Source organism: Nannobrachium achirus, assembly GCF_963921795.1.
Source record: "Nannobrachium achirus genome assembly, chromosome: 20".
Classification (NCBI taxonomy): Eukaryota; Metazoa; Chordata; class Actinopteri; order Myctophiformes; family Myctophidae; genus Nannobrachium; species Nannobrachium achirus.
In genome coordinates, this window is record NC_137827.1 from 10,044,506 (window position 1) to 10,067,785 (window position 23,280).

Genomic DNA, 23,280 nt, shown 5'->3' on the forward strand with positions numbered 1-23,280 from the left:
GAGTAGTAGGCCTACCGACGGAACCCCGAACTGGACACGTTTTACAAAAAGAAAAAAGAAAAAAAGGGAATGAGCAGTGGGCGCTGCCGGACCGCAGCACACCGAAGAGCAGTGAGTTGACGCCGACCGAGCGGAGCGGGATCGTGTTGTTGTACCGTCCGGAGTGGAACCCGGAACCCGGAACCGGAACGGATGGATGATGTTGACGTGGCCGGGGGGAGGATGGGCCTGGTGTTCGCCCTCCTGTGGCTCCTGAACGTCTTACTGGAGGGCGGCGTGCACTGTCAGGGTGTCTACGGTAAGAACACACACACACACACACACAAACACACACACACACACACACACACACACACACACACACACACACACGATAAGCGATATTATCGTTTATCGTGATAAAAAACACGATAATCGCATCGTGGAGATTTAATTCATCGTGATATCGTCCTCCGTCATGCACCGGGATCAATTTCACCTTTTATTTGCTGAGCTGCACATCCGGTACCATTTAAACCCTCTATTGGTAAAATGTACTTAAAAATATACGTACTTGATACAGTCTTTTTTTCACTCTCTACCAAATCTCTTTGCCAAAAAATTGCAGATCTACAAGCTCTAGCTTGTTATTTTTTGGCAAATGTTCTGCCCCAGGATAATTGGGGATATTTTGATTATCGCAATAATATCGCGAATCGCGATTTCTTTGTTCACAATAAGCATGATATGACATTTTCATATTGACCCATCCCTAACACACACACATGCCACCTGACCTTGTGTATTGTGTGTGCTCGGGTGCACACGTGCGTGTGGATTTATGTAGGCTATGGATCCGGATATGGGTGCGGCTGTGCGTAACAGTGTGTCTGTCTTTTAACAGTAAGTAGTACAGTGTGTATGCGTGTGTACCTGTAACAGCACGCGTGCGAGTGTGTGTGTGTTATTATTAGCCTATATGTTTGAAAAATATTGTGCTGGAATAAATAGCTATAGACTTTCTGTCCTTCTCAGCTATGGGATCTAGACAAATTACATCCCATCGCCTTCTATGTGATATTGAATGTGGCAAGTGGTGGACAGAGAGAGAGAGAGAGAGAGAGAGAGAGAGAGAGAAAGCAGTGTGAGGACTTGTCACTTGACATTACATCTGAAACTTCTCCCACTAAGTAAGCGCACGCACATGCATCGATGTAAAACTACCCTTAGGTTCACACCTCAGCAACGTTTTCAAAAGCTAATGTAATGTCACACCAGCCGGCATTAACATAGGAACGAGCCTGTAGTGTACGTGTTAAGCGACGTGCGTTTGACGTCATTAAAATAACATCCCCCTCACAAACATTAAATAACAACAATAGAAAGTCCCCAGGACTATTTTGTGTTATCCTTTTAGTTTTAATGAAGTGTCCTGGTAGTACATATTAGGGGTGCCACGGTTCGTGTAGTCCACGGTTCGGTTCGTACCTCGGTTTTGGGGTCACGGTTTCGGTACGGTTCGGTACGTGTTTTCCATAAAAAAAAACAAGAAGTTTGACTTTCCAAAAATCTCTTTTTATTTTGCTTCTAAGCAAATTGAATTATGACAGTGCCTCTTAGCGTCAACGTGGGTTAAAAAAAATAACAATATAAAATAAAAAGGGGGGAAAAAGATTTTCTTTTCTATTATCATTATCATCAATATTGGCCATCGTCTTCAGTTACAAGGTGCTTTATTTATGAACAAATTGTTTTGCACACAACAAGAGACACTATAGTAGGCTTCAAGCTTGAGCAAATAGCCTCTGTAAGTTTTCAGTCATCTATACTATAATTTTGCGAATGTCTGAGTGAGTGTCTGTCTGTCTGTCTGAGTGAGTGTCTGTCTGTCTGTCTGAAACAGCGTTTCTCCTCAGTGGCTGGAGCAATTGATCTGAAATCGCATCACCATTAGCATATGAACACACCTGACATAACTGTGAAGCCCGTTTGTCACTTTCACAAATCGTATACTGTAGATTAGCATTTTTATGGTGTATCTATATCTATTTAGCCTACAGTACCTTTTGTGACCACACATGTTAAGGGAGGGGCGCTGTTGTTCAGGCCATGCACAATCACACACAAACCCACACACACACACACACACACACACACACACACGGGGGGGTGGGGTGGGGGGGTGGTGTGTGTGTGTGTGTGTGCAGGCGGGCGGGCGGGCGGGCGGGTGGGCGGGGGGGGGTTCTGGCCCTGTTACAGATGTTGTCCAAAAATCATGCAGATCGGTACACAGTATCTCTGTAGCTGTTAAATGGAACGGGTATTTCTTACATTGATGCTCCTACATATTAGCATGCAAGCACCAGTTAAAGTTACTTTCCATCCCTCATATACTGTGTGCACAGTGCACATCCCATAACCCACACACTGCACATCATTTCGGAGCTCATATCTTTCAACGGGTAAGGGCTAGTTACTATAAATAGACGGGTGTGAGTGTGTTCACTGTGTTGCCAAATTTTGCGAGAGGAATAAGCAACCAGGTATATGAAAACAAGGCTTAAATAAGTGAATATAGGCCACGTGAGGTCTTTAAACCTATATACGTCGGCTGTTTGAAAGTGGCCGAGCCGATCTACAAGCTCACCACCGCATCCACCATTATTTAGCATACAAGCAACTTTACATAAAAACAAGCTCAACGTGGCTTATAATAATCAGACATGGCAGCACACCATGCGTTGTCCCTCCACTATGCAGCCACTTGAGACAAGCGGGTGTCTGACACTGGCTGGGGGCTACGCTACGTTTGGGTTTGTTGCTTGCAAACGCTGCCTGCTATGGCCAGTCTAAAAACAATCTGTAATGATGTATGGGACTAACAACAACAAGCAGATTTCTCCTGGACTTGTTCTCCATGTTACAACAACTAGCCTACAGTGCGTGCGCTCCGCACTGCACAGCTTAGCAACTAACAAGACTGGCTTCGTTTTGTTTTTCCATCTCTGTGAGGACTCAACTGCTCTGCTCTGCTCTGCTGCGAGTGTGAATGTCGCTCTTGTGAGTAGGTGGGGGTGAGGGCTACGGTGATTGGACATTAGTGCGTGTTTACTCGCGGAGCGGGGTTTAGTGGAGATTGTCTTGTGCACGATGCACAGTGTCTGTCCAGCTGTAAGAAATTAATTAATTGCAAAACCGAAAGTCCGCGGTTCATAAAGGCGTATTGAACCGTGCAGGGCGTACCGTACGGTTCGGTTTTATACCGTGAACCGTGGCACCCCTAGTACATATCTCATAATTTCTTGAAGTTTTGGATGAATAGTAGTTGACATAAAAGCAACATTTATATTTGTTGTATTATTTTACCTTTTATCAGTTTTAAAGCTTATGTAGTAAATAATTAATTTTCAATTTAAAAACATGCAAAGCCAAAACTCCGCCTCACTTCACCAACCCTCTATCTCTCTTCCCCATTCTCTCTCCCCCCTTATTCACTCACTCACTCACTCACTCACTCACTCACTCACTCACTAACTCAGTGTGTGTGTGTGTGTGTGTGTGTGTGTGTGTGTGTGTGTGTGTGTGTGTGTGTGTGTGTGTGTGTGGGTGTATCTATGTGTGCGTGCGTGCGTGCGTGCATGCGCGTGTGTACATATCTCATGACTGATAGAGACAGTTAACCACTTAAACCCTAAAATGCCAAAATCTGGCCAAAATAGTCGATCGTTTGGTAAAATAGGCCAGTGATTCTCAACCTGTGGGTTGGGACCTCCAGAGGGGTCCCCAGATGACAGTGAAGAGACAGTTTAAGACCTTTTTAAACGTAAAACAAAAGAAAAGATAAGAAAGAAGAACGTTACTGAATCAAACAAACATCAACAAAATGTTCTATATCAGCTTATAGATCTATTATTTTCACAATATTTATCTGTAGAACCGAGTAAAATAAAATGTAATGCCTCTAGAATTGTAACTCCTACAAGTCCCAAGTGCTCAGGAATTCAGGGTGGGGCTCCCCAGTTCAAATATGATTCTTTTTGTTTGGGGGGTCACGGCCTCGTCGGCCCGAAAAGGTTGAGAACAGGCAACACAAATAAAAACCATAACTTCTTCCTCGTGTCCGGCCATCTCCTATATCACGTCTTTCCAGTGGGTGGCGCAGGCGAGCGCAGTGGCGCTTGGCTCGGCCAGGTCATGTCCAGTACATTGTGGAGCATATCCACATCTCATTGATACGTTCCATAGTTTGTGGTTCACCGCACGCACATGCATCAGAAGATGCTAATGTCCATTTCTTCACGGATGCCTTGCAGCGTCCTTCGCCGACCCGCAGGCGGTTCAATGTTTTCCAGACATTGCCTGACTGCTAGCGTCCGACATCTCAACACCACACTACGTGGGGGGAGAGAGTCTGACATTCCGGGCAGACAATCCATTTCGGCGGGGGGGGGCTAAAGCCTATTGACGTCACACACACACACACACACACACATACACACACACACGCGCGACGGCGACGTGGCGTGACATTGCAAAAATACGTTATTTCTCATAACATATTATATGTCTGCATGTTTACGTTAGTGCAAAATGGTATTAAAACGTGAAGAAACGGCACTATTTCATAGTTTATTAAAATAATACGAGTCAAGTCTGACTCCGCCATGACAGTTTTCACGGACCAATCAGAGTCCACTAGACTCTCACGTGGGCAGAGGACACCAATCAGAGTCCACGAGTGAGTCTTACGTGAGCTCAAGAGCTCTGTTTGGAGGGGGCTGGGACCGGAGCAGCCACACCACGTGCCCCAAGCATACAACCCTGATTGGCCCATTCAATGCGCCCGCTCTTCGGGCGCCTTCGAAATAGATTAAAATGTGTGCAGCTTCAGTCCACACTACAAACCACCCACCAGCAGGGGGGGGTGATGTGCGGACTGAAGTGTCAGGCTATTCCAGACAGCCCAAGGTTGGTCATGGCCAGTAGCGAGACATTCATCTGGGGTTGTCCGGCTGCCCAGGCTGTTTCACTGCTTGTGCCACTCATGGATCCTGGAACCATAACGAAAATAGGAGATCTACAATCTCACAATGTGTCCCAGTGCGATGCATTGCGAGGTTGAATTTTCTTTTTGGAAGATTTGTTCTCTTGCACCCCGACATTCCTATTCTGGCAAAGAACGTCTGCCTAAAAATAGCTCATCTTACAAGCTCACTAGCTTGTGGATGAGCTATTTTTGGCAAAGAGATTTGGGGTCCTATTTTTGCACAATTACCCTAAATACACAATTTGGGGTTTAGTATTTAGGGAGGGGCATTCCCATGACGCTATTTTGGACATCTGCTAAATCCCTAAAAACACCTGCTCTACCCGTTACATTATGCATGCATGCATGGATAAATGGATAGATAGATGGATAAAAAGGGGGAGATGCTTAATAATCAGGCAACTGAGAATGTGAATATTTGTTGGTTTGTCAAGAGATATCACAGTTGGGTTTGGGAGACAGTCACATAATTAGACAGAACCAGGGGTCATCAATACGTTGCAAGACTTGGCCTTGTCCGTGGCAAATTCTAGATTTTGTTTTTACACACCATTATAATGTTCTTATTTTAAGTTATTTAAGTTCTGATAGAGACTGACATTCAGTCAGTCTCCTGGGTTTCTTCATAATTATGTATGACACTGTAATGTATGTGTATGTGTACAGTATGTGTGTGTAATGTATGACAATATGTATGGCACATTAGGAGTCCATTGGACAGCGGTTCTTTAACGTTTTATTTTCAAGGACCCCCATAACTGTACACTCTTTGAGTTACAGACAAATGTCCTCCACAAGCCAGCATGGCAATGAATCCTGGGCAGAGGTTCCAGTCATTGTGACAGCCATGTCACATACTTGTCACATGTCAATATTTGTGACATCTCTCCTTTCAATGTGAGGTGTCTTTCTCTTTTGGTCTCACCGCTTCACACACGGAAAATAGTGCTGATATTAAAGGGAATGGTAGCCAATTACTCTGATTGGTTTGACTAAAGTAACACCAAAACACACCCATGACTAAGGGTCGATCCATACCGTTATAAGGAGCCTAACTAATTTCGGTTCGGCAGTAGGTGAACCCAAATATGGTTCGCATCTAGGCCTGGGGCGGTATGGACATTTTGTTACCGCGATTACCGTCTTCCCATTTACCGCCGGTACTGCGGTAATTACCGCACCCCCGTATCTATTAATTAAGGTTCGGCGATAAGCCAAAATATTGCAATCATCTTCCCAAAAGGAGGGGCGACACAGCCTGACTGCCCGAGTTATACTTCTCCGTACAGCACAGCGTGTCTGGCTTTCAAAGGAGCAGATCTACAAGCTCACAACACGTCGCATCCGCGATGCGTTCTGAGCTTTTAGATCTGCACTGTCGGGTTACCATAGTAACGTAGGCAAGCTACGTAGGCTAGCTACTTGGGCTATTCAGACACAAACAGCTGAAGGTAGGGTTGTCAGATCGTGTACAGTGATTCTGTAAACTCACGTCACGTCTCAACTCTCAAATCGCAGTGATTGAGTGCTGCTATATACAGGTTTTAGTTACAAGACTTGACAGAAAAGGTTATAAAATCGCCGACGCGCCGCTGGACGGAGCACAACGTGCGACGGAGAAAGTAAAATAGTTTCTCCACAGTGGAGAGGCGACACAGCCTGACTGCCCGAGTTATACTTCTCCGTACAGCACAGCGTGTCTGGCTTTCAAAGGAGCAGATCTACAAGCTCACAACACGTCGCATCCGCGATGCGTTCTGAGCTTTTAGATCTGCACTGTCGGGTTACCATAGTAACGTAGGCAAGCTACGTAGGCTAGCTACTTGGGCTATTCAGACACAAACAGCTGAAGGAAGGGTTGTCAGATCGTGTACAGTGATTCTGTAAACTCACGTCACGTCACGTCTCAACTCTCAAATCGCAGTGATTGAGTGCTGCTATATACAGGTTTTAGTTACAAGACTTGACAGAAAAGGTTATAAAATCGCCGACGCGCCGCTGGACGGAGCACAACGTGCGACGGGGTGGAGAAAGTAAAATAGTTTCATTTTCGGCTTTAGTCCACGCGGCCCGCGCTCCGCCAGTAATCCGTATGAATAAAAAAAGATATGCCACAACACAAGGTAGCCTATGTATTAACATCCTTGTGTCGAGTGGATTACAGAGAAAGAGTTGTGCTCCGTACTCTATCTATGCCCTGCGTGCAGCCGTGCACTGTGTACACACTGCAGGTCTCTGTGTGTGAGTGACGTATGTGGCTTCCAACGTGTGGTACACGGCCCAGAGCAGAGCGGCATGGAGCGCATGCGGTCCTCGCTTCTCCCCCGTTTTAAAACTCGCTTGTTTTCCAATAAAAAATAGACCTTTTTTTTGTCTTTTTACCGCGGTAAGCACAATGACACCGCGGTAGACCTCGGTATACCGCCGTACGGCGGTACGGCGGTTACCGCCTCCAACCCTATTCGCATCCCCCGGTTCGGGGGGGCGTCAACCGACTAAATTCGGCTCTACGGTGCTGACGAAATGTTGTGACCTCCCGACTTAATTTCGGTACTCAGCGGTGTCTTCTCATTCATTCATCCCGGCTTCACGTTCATATTCTCGGCTGTGAATCCAAGGAAACAGCCGTCGTTTGTGTGGGAGACACGCCGACTTCCAAATGCTTGTGTGGCCGTGTATTGGGCATCAGAGAGCGGATACTGGAGACGAAGAGTGGTGGACTGGGAGGCGCGCGCGCGACACACACACACACACACACACACACACACACACACACACACACACACACACACACACACACACACACGCCTTTGCTGCGTGTATCGTATCGCTGCTAACGCGTCGCCGACCGTTTTAAAGAGAAAAGAAGAGCTTAAACACAACTTTGCTAATTGCTAGTGTTCCGTGTTGATATGTTTTTTTTCCCACGACGAGTTGTGTGACTCAGAGCAGTATAATCAGAGAGTGGTGTCACCGCGGGGTCAGAAACAGCGCTGGTCACGTGGTTCATTGTCACTTTACACCTCATAGACTTCAATGCATTTTGTAAACTTCCGGTTGGCCGTTTGTCACTATACGCCAATAGATGTGTGCGTAGAAGACCTGGCCCCATGAAGTGAACGGGAGTGACGCAACTCTCCATTCTAGGGCTCTGGTGTGACTGCGTGATGACATGCATGCAGCAAGGGAGGCGGCACGTCTATAATGTGAGCTTGTAGATTAAATGTTTTTGACAGAGCTCGAGCCGAGCGTTTGTGAGTGTGAATGAGAGAGAGAGAAGAGACCCCGCTGGTGCTGCTGCCTGCTGGAGCTGCTACTCACTGGACCTCCAGTCATTCAGTGTGCAGCGCGAGGGGCCGGGCAAGTCAGATATGTATATCCGCCCTGCAACCCTCATTCATCGGCCACAAACGTCGTCATGCCACGGACCTCCAATATTTACAAGCGACTTGGGCACTAGCCGTTAAGAAAGTATGGATGAACTCCCCCCGAACCTAAATAATTTCGGGTCGGGGCGTCCTCCCGAACCGAAATTAGTTAGGCTCCTTATAACGGTATGAAACGACCCTAATTCAGGGCCGTTTTACCTGGGCACAATGCGCACATTACCGCACTCATAATAGGCAATAAATGGCATTGGCCACAACTCCACGTCTTAAGTTAAGACATAAGACCTGGCGGTAGAGCCTTAAGAGTTTAATAAAAACATTATGTTGCATGTAAATATAGTAAAACAAAATCTAAAACAACACGGTTGACATGCGTTCCTGATTTTAATGGGTTAAAATGTTGGCTTTTCTGCTGAGTAATATGTGCGCGCGCACACACACACACACACACACACACACACACACACACACACACACACACACACACACACACACACACACACACACACACACACACACACACACACACACACACACACACACACACACACACACACAGGTAAATAAAACCTTTGGGCAGGTGAAGTTGGCTTTCAGGTTTCCCGACTGGGAAAGTACTCAATTTGAGAGGGGACGCAACCGAGATATGTTACAGTTTTTTTTCGATTGCTAAAACACAAAAAGCAAAAATTAGGCACAATTTTCACAACCTTTACTTCTGTCCCCAATTGCTTGACTCAATTTGTTACTACTTTAGATTTCCTAATCATATTAGACTCTGACTGTCCTTCTTTACACTCTGATGTAAATTTCACATCACCTTGTTGTCAAAACACAACACACAATTTTCAGGTTTGCACACACTTCTCACATAAAATCTCAAAGCATCAATCCACAACACACAAATATTCAAATCTCTAAACTTTCGGGTCAGGCGAGCAATGCAGAGCCAGGTCCCACTGCTTCAGGCCATGGAGGAGGCTTGTGGAGATGTGGGCTTTGAGGCCTGTCAGGGCTTCATGCGGCACTCTAGGCCAGGGGTTTTCAAAGTGGGTGATGGGGCACCCTGGGGTGCCACGACGGCAGTCCAGGGGTGCCGCAAGATCATTTGATAATATTTGGAATTTATTTGGACACTTGAAAAAATATTATTTAGTAAAATTTTAAACTTGAAGTACAAAGTTATTTTCAGTCAGTTCTAACCAAAATGGCTATTATATCAACGTTTTCCTTGCAACATAATCACTAAAATATCGATGATGAGTTGCATCTCATCATCATGAGCTTGTAGACCTCCTATTATCACCATTTTTGTGCAACACACTTGGTACAGTATGTTAAAGCTTTTTTCTTTTTGTTTTTACGAATAAAATGTAATTTCGTCCAATCTCTATGGTAAATCATGTTAATACAATATAACTTATACAATTGGGGTGGTTGTATTTTATCGCCCTGCTCTCCTATTGAGACATTTTAGATCGGGTCAAAGGTCTTGTTCTCTTGCCTAGACACAGAATCTGACGTGGATTTTGAGCTGATGGTCAAGATTACGTTTATCCCCTGAGCAAGCATGCCGGCTCTATTAGATCAATGGTAGGTTTCAGCACTTGAAGGAGTCTCACAGTAATGGTTTTCGTGGAGATTTGAATTTATTGTGAAATTGTCCTCCGTCATGCACTAGGAATATTATTTTGTTGAGCTTCAAATTCAATACCACTTAAACCCTCCATACTTGATGAAAACTGATCTGTAAAGAACGCATTTGGTACACTCTTATTTCACTCTACACCAATCGATTTGCCACAAATAGCAGATCTACAAGCTCATAACGTGTTATGAGCTTGTAGATGGGCTATTTTGGCGAAGGTTCCCCTCAGAATAGATTTGCTGGGGCATTTTAAATATTATGTTCGCAATAATCGCGACAGGTAATTTTCACACACACACACACACACACACACACACACACACACACACACACACACACACACACACACACACACACACAGCACATGCGCGCATACTTTTTTCTCTATTATTTCTTAGCCCTTCGGAGGCTCAGAAAGGTCAAACACAGCCCTTGGTTTGCATGACCTTTCCTCAGGCTGCTGGTTAGCATGGAGTGAAGTCCTCCCTCCAGGACTCTGCTGTTTCCTTATTGGTTCATGTTGTGTTGTAAAAGAAAGCCATTTACCAGTGGTGGAAAAATACTCACATGTTTTACAGGGCACGGTGGCGCAGTGGTTAGCGTTTCGCCTCACAGCTAGAAGGTCCTGGGTTCAATTCCCGCCGGGAGATGCTGTGGGTGCTGGGGCCGTGTTTCTCCCTCCGCGTCATCAGCACCCACACCCTAGGTGGGGTCGGCGATAGAGCCTTTCTGTGTGGAATTTGCATGTTCTCCCCGTGTCTCCTAGGGTTGAAACCCTCACAAAATAATGCCTCCCCCTGGCCAGCCGGGGCACTTGATGGAGGGGAAAGGAACTGTTTGGAATAACGTGTTCCTTCCACGTGCTACGTCCATCCCGGAGAAATCCCCCCTGTCAGGTGAAAAGAAACAACTTGGACTACTCATGCATAGACGGAAGCATGAGGTCAGTTCCTTGTCTCCCCAGGTGCGGCAGAGGGAGAGCAGAGCCCAGGATTACATAGGCAATTGGCACTGGGTGAAAATGGGTTGCAAAATCGTGGGATAAAAATTAGAGAAAAAAAAAATACTTTAGTGAAAGTATCAATACTGCAATGTGGAAATACACTGTTACAAGCAAAAGTCCAGGATTCAAAATGCACTTGAGTAGAAGTATAAAAGTATTGGCATCAATTCCTAGTTTTCAACAGTGGTGGAAAAAGTACTAACATTTTTTACTTGATTAAAAGTATCAATACTGCAATGTGGAAATACTCTGTTACAAGTAAAAGTCCAGAATTCAAAATGTACTTGAGTAAAAGTACGAAAGTATTGGCATCAAAATATACTTAAAGTACCAAAAGTAAAAGTGCAACATCTAAAAGCTCACAACACGTCGCAATGCAACGCTTTGTGAGCTTGTAGATCGGCTATTTTCAAATATCCAAGGTATAAAATAGGGATAAAGTGGTTTATGTGTGTTTCATAATAATATAATTTATATCTGCAAAGTAACTAGTAATTCAAGTTTTCAAATAAATGTAGTGGAGTAAAAGTACAATACTTGGATCAGAGATGGAGAAGTAAAAGTATTGGAATTTGGAAATACTCAAGTAAAGTACAGTATTTAAGTAAATGTAGTTCGTTTTCAAACGTATAACAATCTTTTGAAAATAGAAGATCTATAATGTGCATCCCTGCAGGATCTTTATAGGATCAAAGGAATATATTGTCAAAATTATTGTAAATAATACTAGTACAATATTGTGACATGTGTCCTTGGCAAATACTTGGCCTTGTCTGTGGCAATTACTGAAGGCCAAGTCTCCAGGTTTTCTTCAGAATATGTATGACTCTGATTTACTACAACACTATGGCACATTGTAGTAGTAGTAGTGCTTCTTGCAGATGACAAGTGACTTTTAAGACCTTTTTAATACCTTAATATTTATCTGTGTGTAACGGAGGTGATCTGAACCTCCCCACCCGGCTTCGACGTCCAATATCTTAACCATTACTCCAAAGGGATATCCCTATGGAACGAGGGCAGATACTAGAGTTTTTGAGGCTTCAGGCTGGGGCTGCGACTCTCTCCGCCACATGTGGAACCGAGTCAAACTAAATTGAATGCCTCAACTCTTAAATTCTAAGTGCTTGTCAGGGTGGGGGAGGGGCATAGGGGAATATGATTATTTTGGGGGGTCACGGCCTGAAAAGGTTGGGAACCATTGCTCTACCAGGATATGATTGTTCCCTGCTCTCAAACGCAGCTCTGTGCTTAAAGGTAGATGCGCCCTGACTCCTGTTTTCATGCAGATCGGACACATTTGCTGCTGTCCCCACTTGAATGTCATCTCCTGTTAAGTGTGCAGTTAAAAAATGAGACACTGCTCTCCGTCTCAGACACTCTCAGACACCTCACACTGTGACTAAATATCATCCGGCTGATACTTCCTGCAAATGCCTTTTAAAAGAAGATATTTCCCAAGAGGGCTTTGTCAAACTGTTATTACCACCCCTTAATAGATCCTCCTAGGTCGTACCCTAGATGAGTGACACTGCAATCATTCAATAGTAAGGAGTACAATAATCTTTACTTTGTTCTATTTTACTAGTCCTGTGCCTGGGGGGTTTGCACAGTATATGAGGGATTGAATGTAGGAGTCTCAGAAGTAATGTTGGAGAACCCAGACCGGTGCCCGTTGGGCATAACAGTCAAAATTGACGTCCAGTTGTGCAATACCTGTGGCATGTGATGTGGGCATTGTTTCAGCATGCGGCTGTTACCATGGTGGCGACACTGTGTAGTATTAGTGATGTCAGCATGCAGACAGATGGCGGACGTCATCTCCAAATGTGGGCATCGTTTCAGCATGCAGCTGTTACCATGGTGGCGACACTGTTTAGTATCAGTGGTGTCAGCATGCTCGTCTCCAACTTTGGGCATTGTTTCAGCATGCGGCTGTTACCATGGTGGCGACATTGTGTTAGCCTAGCGCAGCTAGACCATCCACCCATGTTAAAACAAGGAGGGGATATATACTGCAGTTAGTTAGCTGCATTAGTATATAGTCTGGCCAAGCCAGGCTAAGGCTAGGGCTCCACCAAAATGACGACGAATTTGAGCGTCTGACGTTGACGTTGATGTCTGCAGTGGAGCACCCTTCATTAATTAAAACGGGAGCGTTCCCAGCGTTGACGTTGACGCGACGCTTGACGCGCCCGGTGGAGCCGGGGGGTAACACTGTGTAGTATTGGTGATGTCAGCATGCCGGCGGACGGACAGACATTTGGTAAATGAAGTTAGATAATTCCTTGGTTTTACTTTGTATTGTGCGGTGCGCCACTGCGCCTGCTAAGCTCCAACATCTGGCTTTGTCCGGTACAAAGTGTCCCGAACAAAGTGCCCCGAAGCGTAGCCTACATCTGGCCTACATCTTGGCACAAAGCGCTCAAAGTTTGCTGTTCGCCCAGAGTCACATTGGCCAAGCTTCACGGGACGCTTAGTGCAATTAACCCATAAATAGCTCTGCTCACTTCACACTAGGTGTGATTTTTTTTAAGGATCCAAGGTTCCCACTAGGCATTTTCCTGGACGGTGAACATGACCGACAAGATCCTGTTACTCCTGGGGCGTCAATTGGGTATGGCAGGGGTATGCAGCTGCCATACCCTGGGTCCAGGGGGAAAATAAAAGTTACCGTACTTTTAAATAAAAATCCATGAATGTCTCTCTCTGGTTATGTTGCATTACTACAAATGCAACATTTAACAAAATGGTCACTTTAACAAGGTATTATAATTATGTTCTCCACACTTTTATTCTCCCCATCTTGACAAGATGGTATATTCCCAGGTTCCGCAGGTCAGCTGCGCAGGTGCAATGCATTATTGTTAATTGTGGCACGTTTACTAACATGCCAAGTTTAGCTGCACTTGAACAACCGTTCCAGGCTGCCACATCCAGCCTAAGAAACCGTAAAAACGTGGGGAAAAATAAAATGTACTTCTTAAAATAAATGTATCATGCCTGTAGCTAAGGTACTGTATGGCAACATGACTGGTGACACCAGTCATGTTGCCATACCTTAACTTTTTCTGAACTGACGCCACTGTGTTACTCCGGCCAATTGAGTGATATATATCGGCTAGCTATACCGAATCATGTGGGAGATTCAAGTGGGGGTGGTTATTTGGAGCAGGCCTGCGCAAGGAGTTGATTATAGTGAAGGAAGTGGACTTTGGAAGCGCAGTCACTACGCTCACTACCGTGGCTCTACCCTACGTCTTCCAGTGGCATGAAAAGCTCATGACGACCTTCTGTAGAGAGGAGTTGCACTGGTCTGTTGATGGCTGCCCTATGTGGGTCTTCACTGCAGATTTGTCATTAGGGGTTCTCTCCCGTAGCCGGCCATACAACCCCAGACTTCCCCACATGGCAGTGGGGCAGCGGTTGGTGGGGTGCCAGACTTCCTCACATGGCAGTAGGGAAACCAACGTTTTGGCAGTAAACTGCCATCTTCAGGGTATAGGGTATTGCGGTATCTCCCAAATAAGATGTTTTGAATGGAATAAACAAATACATTTTATATACATTTAAATAAAAATACATACAAAAATAATCGCGGTTATAAACTCTGCACGCGGTATGTATTGCACAACCGCGGAATGGCGGTATGGTGGTTATTGCACCCAGCCCTTCAGTGTGTTGCCACACATACTGTAGGCACAATAGGTGTCTTGGCAAAGGATAGCTTTGTACTGACCTCGGAAGACTAAAGGGGAGCACACACACTGGATGCGGGCGGCTGCGCAGCGTCGCGTTATCGACGCACGTGAAGTGCCGCGCAGTAACCCCAACTGGATGCGGCGCGCTGCCACACATCACATCCATTTCCTCCTCTGGGGAGAACCATGGGAGAACATGTTCACCGCGCGGCAACGCTGGAAAAATAGAACAGCGGCGTATTGGCGCGACAGGCCAGGCGGCAGACCCGCGGCTGCGCGCGTCTGGCACCGCCGGTGTGGGTTAGTTCATTGAAAATAATGCGCCGCTTCCGCGCCGCCTTCGCGTCCGGTGTGTGTTTCCCTTTACGCACCCAGCTTCCTTTACCCAGACTGTGTTGGTCAGCAGCAGGAACTAAGGGAGGGGCGCCACATGCATTCCTACAAACATTTCTCTGGTATGCTGCACTAGACGCATCACTACACCCTGTGAGCAGAGCTCACCAACACAGATGTTGGGTTGCAGCTTGCCTGACTTTGTGTTGGCTGAGTTGTTGAATATGCAGAGCACATCGTTGGAAGAGCAAGTAAAAAAAAAAACACTCTGTACGCTGCGCTCTGTATATATAATTTTTGGCACAACAATATCTATCTTTCCTTCCAAATCTTGATGCAGAACAGACTTGTGTTCATTCTAATCCGTTTGTTCCACACAGGCTGGTCTGGGACCTGCTGCTGGAGGCTTATTGGCACATTGGCACAGTGGTTCTCAACCTGAGGGTTGGGACCCCCAGGGGGGTCCCCAGATGATTAACTTGATGTGCAACATTGTTTTCTCTCTCAACAGTAAACAAACTAACATAAAGTTTAAGTGTATAGAGGGTGTCTACTCATTTGACAATTTAAGGACTTTCTAACACCTATAAAACGACTTTAACTTCTAAAACGAATTAACATTGGCCAAATTGTCAAATATGAGAGACAGAAATTGTAAAAATAGTCGAACTACATGCTCACAACACCTCGCGTTGTGAGCATGTAGATCGGCTATTTTCACAATAGAACCGTGTTATACAAAATGTAATTCCTTTTACTGTTAGTGCTCGTCAGGGTGGGGGGGTCCCCACTTAAAATATGATTATTTTGGGGGATGTGGCCCGAAAAGGTTGAGAAACACTGCGTTAGCATAGCTCTATTGGAAGCTCTGTTCAGTCTGCAGCCTGCACCACCGCAGCCATGATGCTGCGCACGCATGTTGGCATTTAAACTGTTCCAAAGGAGAGTGTGTGTGTGTGTGTGTGTGTGTGTGTGTGTGTGTGTGTGTGTGTGTGTGTGTGTGTGTGTGTGTGTGTGTGTGTGTGTGTGTGTGTGTGTGTGTGTGTGTGTGTGTGTGTGTGTGTGAGTGAGAGAGAGAGAGAGTAAGAGAGGTGTATTATAATGATGAGGTCAAGCGGAACAGAATATAAGGAAGAATGGGAGTGATAAAGAGAGGAGAGAGAGGCTGAGAGAAGCATACTGTACACGTGTGTGCGTGCGTGTGTGACTGTGTGTGTGCGTGCGTGCGTGCGTGTGTATATGGTGCTGGGTGTGCAGGTTCTGCCTTAATACTAGTACAGTTTTGGATTGGATTTTGAGATAATTAAGCGATCTCTTTGTTAAATGCTTTTTGATTAAGTCCTTAATTAAAGTGTCACCTTCTTAGTGATGTGCAGATATACCCTATATGTATTGTATGCGCTCATACTGTATATTGGTTTGTTTACAAGTTGAGTGGGAAAACAAAGTTGCACATTTAGCAAACCATCTGGGGACCATTTGGGTCCCCCCTGGGAATCCCGACCCACAGTTTGAGAACCACTGCTCTAGTTGTTCACTGACGTGTCACATTATAATGCTAGATGGTGTTTCTCTGAGTGCTGTAGTCTGTGCAGTTAAAGGGCAAGACCATAGTCTGTTAAAAAGAAATGGACAACGTGACGCCATTGGTTTCTACAGTCCGTAAATGAAGGCTATTTTGATATTTATAAAAAAAATGCAGATACTGTATACAAGCGAGCTTGTAGAGCTGCTATTTTTGAAAAATGTGTGCAAGTCTTTGAATATTTTTGACCCGATTCTATAAATGTCTTCTAAATCCTTCTTCTAAATCAGCGGTTCTCAAACTTTTTCACGTCAAGGACCCCCAAAATGCACACAAGTATTTGGCCGCAGACCCCCAACTCAAAATATGTTGTTCCAGGGACCCCCCCCCCCCCCCCCCCCCCCAGAAGCAAATATTTGAGTTACAAATTTTCGCTTTTAAGAAGATATTTGCAAAAAGAAATCTTGATTTTTCAAAAATAGCAGATCTACAAGCGGCACCGAGTGCCGCACTGTGAGCTTGTATATCTGCTATTTTTCAATAGTTAAAGCATTGAATAATTCTAGGCCTAAATGGGTTAAAAGGCAAGACCATATCTGTAGAAAAAAATGGACAACGTGACGCCATTGCTTTCTACAGTCTGTAAATTAAGGCTTTTTTTCAGCAACTGCAAATCCACCATCTTTCTGTATGCGCTCCAGAAATGAACACGGAAATGAATCAAACGAATGCTACAGAGGGCATGTGCGTGACATCATCGTACCCGGAAGTTAAAAGTTACAAATGTCAACTTCCTATTGATTTTACTATTTTTATTTAGAAGCAAACCAAATGCATCCTGATCTTCAAATAGTGAAATCGTCAGCCCGGTCGATTTTTAAATTTTGAAGTCCATTTTTTACTTTGCTCAGGAAGCTCTCAGAAGGCTTCCATGACTTTTCCTAAATATTCCTTACACATTGTCTTTATTTATTCTTTTATTTGTTTTATCTTTTTTTATCTGAAACGTTTAAAAAATATCTATATTGCATCTTGATACCATCCCGGACGTTAATTTTAGGTTAGAACCAGTAAGACTCCCTAATCAGGAGATAAGCGACCGTCAGGTTGCAAACACAAAAATGTGTTTTGCAAAAATCGGCCTGATGGTGGCGCTAGAGGAGGGCCATGTGAGAGAGAAAAAAAGAATTGCATCTTGATACCATCCCGGACATTAATTTTTGCTTAGAATGACCGCTATCACCCACTCTGCCCCAAGACGGGCATCTCTTCACACCTGAGGCCGCTTGGAGATGTGTCATTGTTATAGTTAATGGGATCATTTGCATCCATTGTGCGTAGACGTGTGTGTAATGTGGTGCAGTGATTCACTGTGTCGACTGGAGTGCTACTGAAAGAACAGTTTATCCCGTTGAGCAATTCTAAAGATGACAGCCAAATCCAATCTCATGCTCCTATCCTACTTGCACACTGGGCAAGACACAATGGAAATCGTTTACTCTCTCTTTCTCTAACTCTCTCTAAATAACTAAATTAGAGTACACACTCATACAGTATAATGGCATGCTGATATACTGTAACTGGGGGCCAAGCTTAACCAATCCTCAAGCTCTTCCTTTGAACTCAAAGGACCTTTGGGGTTTTGTGGTTACAGAAAAGGTTACAGAAAAAAATCCATTGAATTCAATGGACTTTTGGGGTTATGAAAAGTTACAGGAAAAGGTCCATTGAACTCAATAGACTTTTGGGGTCAGAAAAGGTTACAGAAACAATCCATTGAATTAACTGTTTAAACTCAACGAGAGAGAGAGAGAGAGAGAGAGAGAGAGAGAGAGAGAGAGAGAGAGTTTTAATGTTGTCAAAAATATTGATTTATCGATCAAGTATCGTTTTCTGAGTTTGACATAATGTAGATATATCGATATTAGGGATGAGGCCGAATATTCGGCACCGAAAATTTTCGGCCGAAAATGGCTAAAAATGCATTTTCGGTTTTCGGCTGGATAGCTTTTAAAACCGAATAGTTGAGCACCGAATAGTGTGAAGAACAGGGTCAGGGGTCCTCAATAGGCGGACCGCAGTCCATGTCCGGACCGCGGCACATTTCTGAGAAATCTCCGCACAGTTGTATCTGACGATCGGACTGACTGTGTGTGATGTGTGTTTGTGTGTGCGTGGGTGTGTATGTGCTGATTGTGCTCATTCGCTCAAACACATACACAGGCTCACAAGACACACCCCTACGCCAATTTGCAAGCCCACAAAGCGTCGCGGGTGCAACGTGCTGTGGGCTTGTAGATCAAAGGTTTTCCTTCCCTCCGAGTCTCCGACGCAGTCTGCTCTCCATGCTGCTCCCCCCCCTCCCCTCTCCTCTCCTCTCCACACACTCATGCCGCTCGCTGCCTTAAAAAAGTTGCTAAAACCTCTTGGAAACCATTGCTCCCACTGGATTAATAACTTAGAGATCTTCTACCTTTGGCTGTTCAATTGGAGAGGACAACAGCAACACATTAATATCCACGATGTAAGGCTCCAACTGCTTGCATTAGACGAGAAATGGTCGCGAAACTCGCGATGCGTGATCATGCGTCTTTAACAATGTGATGTGTCGTCGCATATTATTGCCAGCTATCCTAGGCTGTGTTAGGTTAATAACTATGACTCGTTGACCCTGATTTGACTGGTCATTTGACATAGTCAATCAGCACAGTCAGTCTGGCTTGTGCAGTACGTGTGTCAACTAACTGAATGTCAAGTAATCCTCTCCCCCTCACGCTAAGTTCCACTTTATTTTCCATTCTGAACGACAAGCCTAATATTGCATTTATGCTCTTTAGTTTCCAATAATTAAACTATAAGCCAGTGTTTTATTGCTACACAATAAATGTAAATAATGTAGCCTACTCTACATGCATAAATAATTATCCATTCATCCATCCATCCATCTTCAACCGCTTATCCAGCATCAGGTAGCAGGGGTAACAGTTCCAACTGAGATTTCCAAAGTTCCAAATAATAATAATAATAATTAAAATAAACAATTCTAATGATTATAATAGACATACATACATACAGTACATACTGTATAAATGTATCCGCCTTATTTCGCCTTCGCCTTTTTTTCGGACCTGGACCTGTTTCAAAAAAATATTTTTGGACCTTCAAGATTTGTATTTGAGGACCCCTGGGCCCTAGATCATTTTGCAACATACAGTATGTGCATTTGTTGTTGAAGGCCTGGCTGTTACAGCCCTTGTGTTTACAATAATATTTTGTTGTAGGCCTAGATCATTCTGCAGTTTTAAGCACCTTGTTCTGATGCACTTTTATCTCTGTAGGATACTACAGAAATAGTTGCACTATTTTGACTTTGTTTTATGCTAACATTGCAAAGAGAAAATATTTTATTTTGTTATGTGTGCATTCAAAAGTGAGAAATAAATGTTTTATGGAACCATATGGTGATTATTATTTAAGTTAGGGTTTGCCATAATCAGGTAGCTTTACAACAAAGGTACAGCAATGGTACAAACATTTATTATACAAAATAAATTATATACATGTATTATTCGGCTATTCGGTATTCGGTATTCGGTGGAATGTTTCCAGTATTCGGTATTCGGTTTCGGCCAAGAATTTTGCTTTCGGCCCATCCCTAATCGATATGCTCGCTACGAGTCGCGAGTGACATCATTTTGTAATCGAACCGGACCTTTTGACTGAAAAGTTCGGTTTCGGTCAAAGTATGGACACGCCTTTACTTGGCCGTCAGCGCGCAGTGCTGCTGAATGTGTTGCTCGTTATGTGCTAACACAATATTTGCTATAGAACAGATTTCACTGGTTCTAATGTGGAATACAAGCTTCCCCCTCAGCTATCATCAGGCAAGAGAGTTTCAATTGATAGGAAAATGTTTGACTGAGCAAAAATAAATCAACTTGGATATTGATGTGCTTACACACGCACACACGCTCTGTGTGTGCGTGTGTCTCAAAGTGAGGTCCGGGGACCCCCAGGGGTCCTTGAGGGAGTTCCAGGGGCTCCCCAGCTAAATGATAATTAGGAGCCAAATAGAACCTTATGGTTCTGTAACTCTTGAGTGTACAAATGGAACCATATCGACCCGTTCCATTTGTACACTAGTCTTTAAAATGTATAAATTGGGATCCCAGTGAATTAAGTAATTAAATGGGGGTCAGTCAGTACCCTAGTGCATGTGAAACTGGGGGTCCTTGAAATTAAACTGCTTGAGAATCACTGCTAGATAGCTAGATATCATAGATACCAGTAAGACTCCCTAATCGGGAGATAAGCGACCATCAGATCAGCAGTGTCCAAAAATGTGTTTGAAATAAACGGCCGTATGGTGTCGCTAAATGGGTCAGATCCATGTTGATGACATGAGTGTAGACATACTGTGTACCGCTTCGCGTGATTTTAGGGCTAAATCTGTAGGAGCAGTGTCCAAAAATGCATTTGAAAAAATCGGCCTGATGGTGGCGCTAAATGGGACAGATCCATGTTGATGACAGGACTCTAGACATACTGTGTACCGCTTTGCGTGATTTTAGGGCAAAATCTGTAGGAGCAGTGTCCAAAAATGTGTTTAAAAAAAGAAGAGGGCCATGTGAGAAATGAGGGGTGAAGGTTGTGGTTTGGAAGCCAAGGAGTGTGTGTGCAACGTTTGGCATGGATAGGGGCAACGGTGGCGGAGATAAGAGTAGGGCAAAAGTGTGATGTGACTGACAGACTGACTGACTGACTGACTGACTGACTGACTGACTGACTGACTGACTGACTGACTGACAGAGAGACTGACTGACAGCCAGTGGAGGTTTTGATAGTACAGTAACTGCGACCTGACGATCGCATTCAGCTAGATAGCATATGTCTGCTATGATGTCAGACGTCAGTCATCTCCATATTTGGGAAAAGGTGGCCACATTTTGTCCAACTTAAACAACGAACCAGTTCTGTGCATTCATTTTTGATCCCATGCCAAAGCGCCAGCACACATATAAAGCACGGCGCTCTGCGTAGAGCTTTGAGTTTGCAGAACTGCTACTTTTCATGCTTTTGTGTGACTCTGTAGGGCATTCATTTACAAAAAATCACACCCAATGTGAAGTGAGCGGTGGCATTTGAGTCTAGAATGTACAGGCTATGCTACACACACACGTTTTGCTATGGCAAAACGCTGAGGAAAAAGGCTACAGACATACGACATATGACATCACTAGACAAACATGATGCTACGTACACACATTTTGCTATGGCAAAATGCTGAGGAAAAAGGCTACAGACACACACACACACACACACACACACACACACACACACACACACACACACACACACACACACAGAATATGGTTTGGGGCAATCAGTGCTAAAAATGAGCTTATCCTGCACTTCCCACGCTCCCCTCCTACTGTATTTAGGTTGGCAGTGGCTCAGCAGGTACAGCGGCCATCTGGGAATGGGAAGATACTCTGCTCCAGCAGGCCTTTCGTGTCCCTGAGCAAGGCACTTAACCCCTAACTGCTGGGTAAAATGCTGAAGAATCATTTACCCTCGGGGGATTCGAGTAAAATACACTTTTTTTCAGGCCTCCGCCTACATGGCGGATTGGCAGCCCATGGCCGGGAGGCATCATGTTTTCTGAGTTGTCTGTCCGTTCGTCTGTCTGTCTGTTTACATCAATGGTTCACATCAGTGGTTCTCAAACGTTTTCATGTCTATATACAGGGTTTCCTGCAGGAAAAAGTCTTGACCAGGGGGGGATCTCGCGCCCGCGCATAGCGCGGGCGCCGAATTTTTTTGATAATTAATTAATTAATTCCAGTAATTAATTCACTTAATTTTTAATATTAATTCTTATTTTTGCCCTCAAAATAATAAGAGAACATTTATCATTTTTGGCCTAAAGAAGTAAAGAGAAGTGTCTTAATTATTTTCAAGGTATTTGTACTTTACTTGTCTATTTCCAGTTTTCAGTATTTTGATTCCTTCTACTCCACCACAATTTCGGATCCAAATATTGTACCTTTACTCCACTACAAAAACATACATTTTATTTGCATAGACCTGATTGCTTGTTTCTCTCACAAACAAAACATGGCAACGCTGAGCAAAGTTAGACGGTCGGAGTTGGAGATGTGTTTATCTTAACACACAAACACTTGCAAGCAGGCTGGACACACATGCAGCTCAGTAACGTGTGGATATGTGTCGCTGTTGGGAGGAAACGTCGGAAAAGCAGTGTTGATCACCAGCCCAGGAGTTTGTTCTGACTCTTTGAAAACAAAGACACACACGCGCCTCTCTACCTAGCGCTACTCCTGTGCCTGTTTTGGGGGATTGAGAAAACTCACAGCTAAAGACTAGTTTCTCCATAACAGTCACTTCATGTTCGCACAATGAGGCATGTCGCTTTACGGGTTGCATTGCGCGATTTTGAATTAGTTGCAGGCAGTTGAGCGCTCATCGCGTCCGGATGCACGTCTTTTTTTTGCATAATGTGAGCCTGTAGATTAGCGGTTTTCATCAAGCTCACACGCCAGCAAGCCTGCACTGCACAACGTTCGTACGGGAGGGACTGGGGGGGAGAGAGAGAGAGAGCGAGAGAGAGAAACGGAACACTATTGCCCCGTTC

The 23,280-nt window shown here is 44.5% G+C and overlaps 1 protein-coding gene across 1 annotated transcript in view; it reads left to right on the top strand.

The window, feature by feature from the left end:
- Nucleotides 1-222: 222 nt before the first annotated feature.
- Nucleotides 223-23,280, top strand: part of LOC308305612 (MAM domain-containing glycosylphosphatidylinositol anchor protein 2-like) — a gene marked incomplete at both ends in the record, with an annotated part of 123,447 nt that continues 100,389 nt past the window's right edge. Inside the window, one exon of the mRNA XM_080750432.1 lies at nt 223-298. Within this exon, the coding sequence (XP_080606558.1) occupies nt 223-298 (76 nt within the window). The remainder of the gene's footprint in view (nt 299-23,280) is intronic.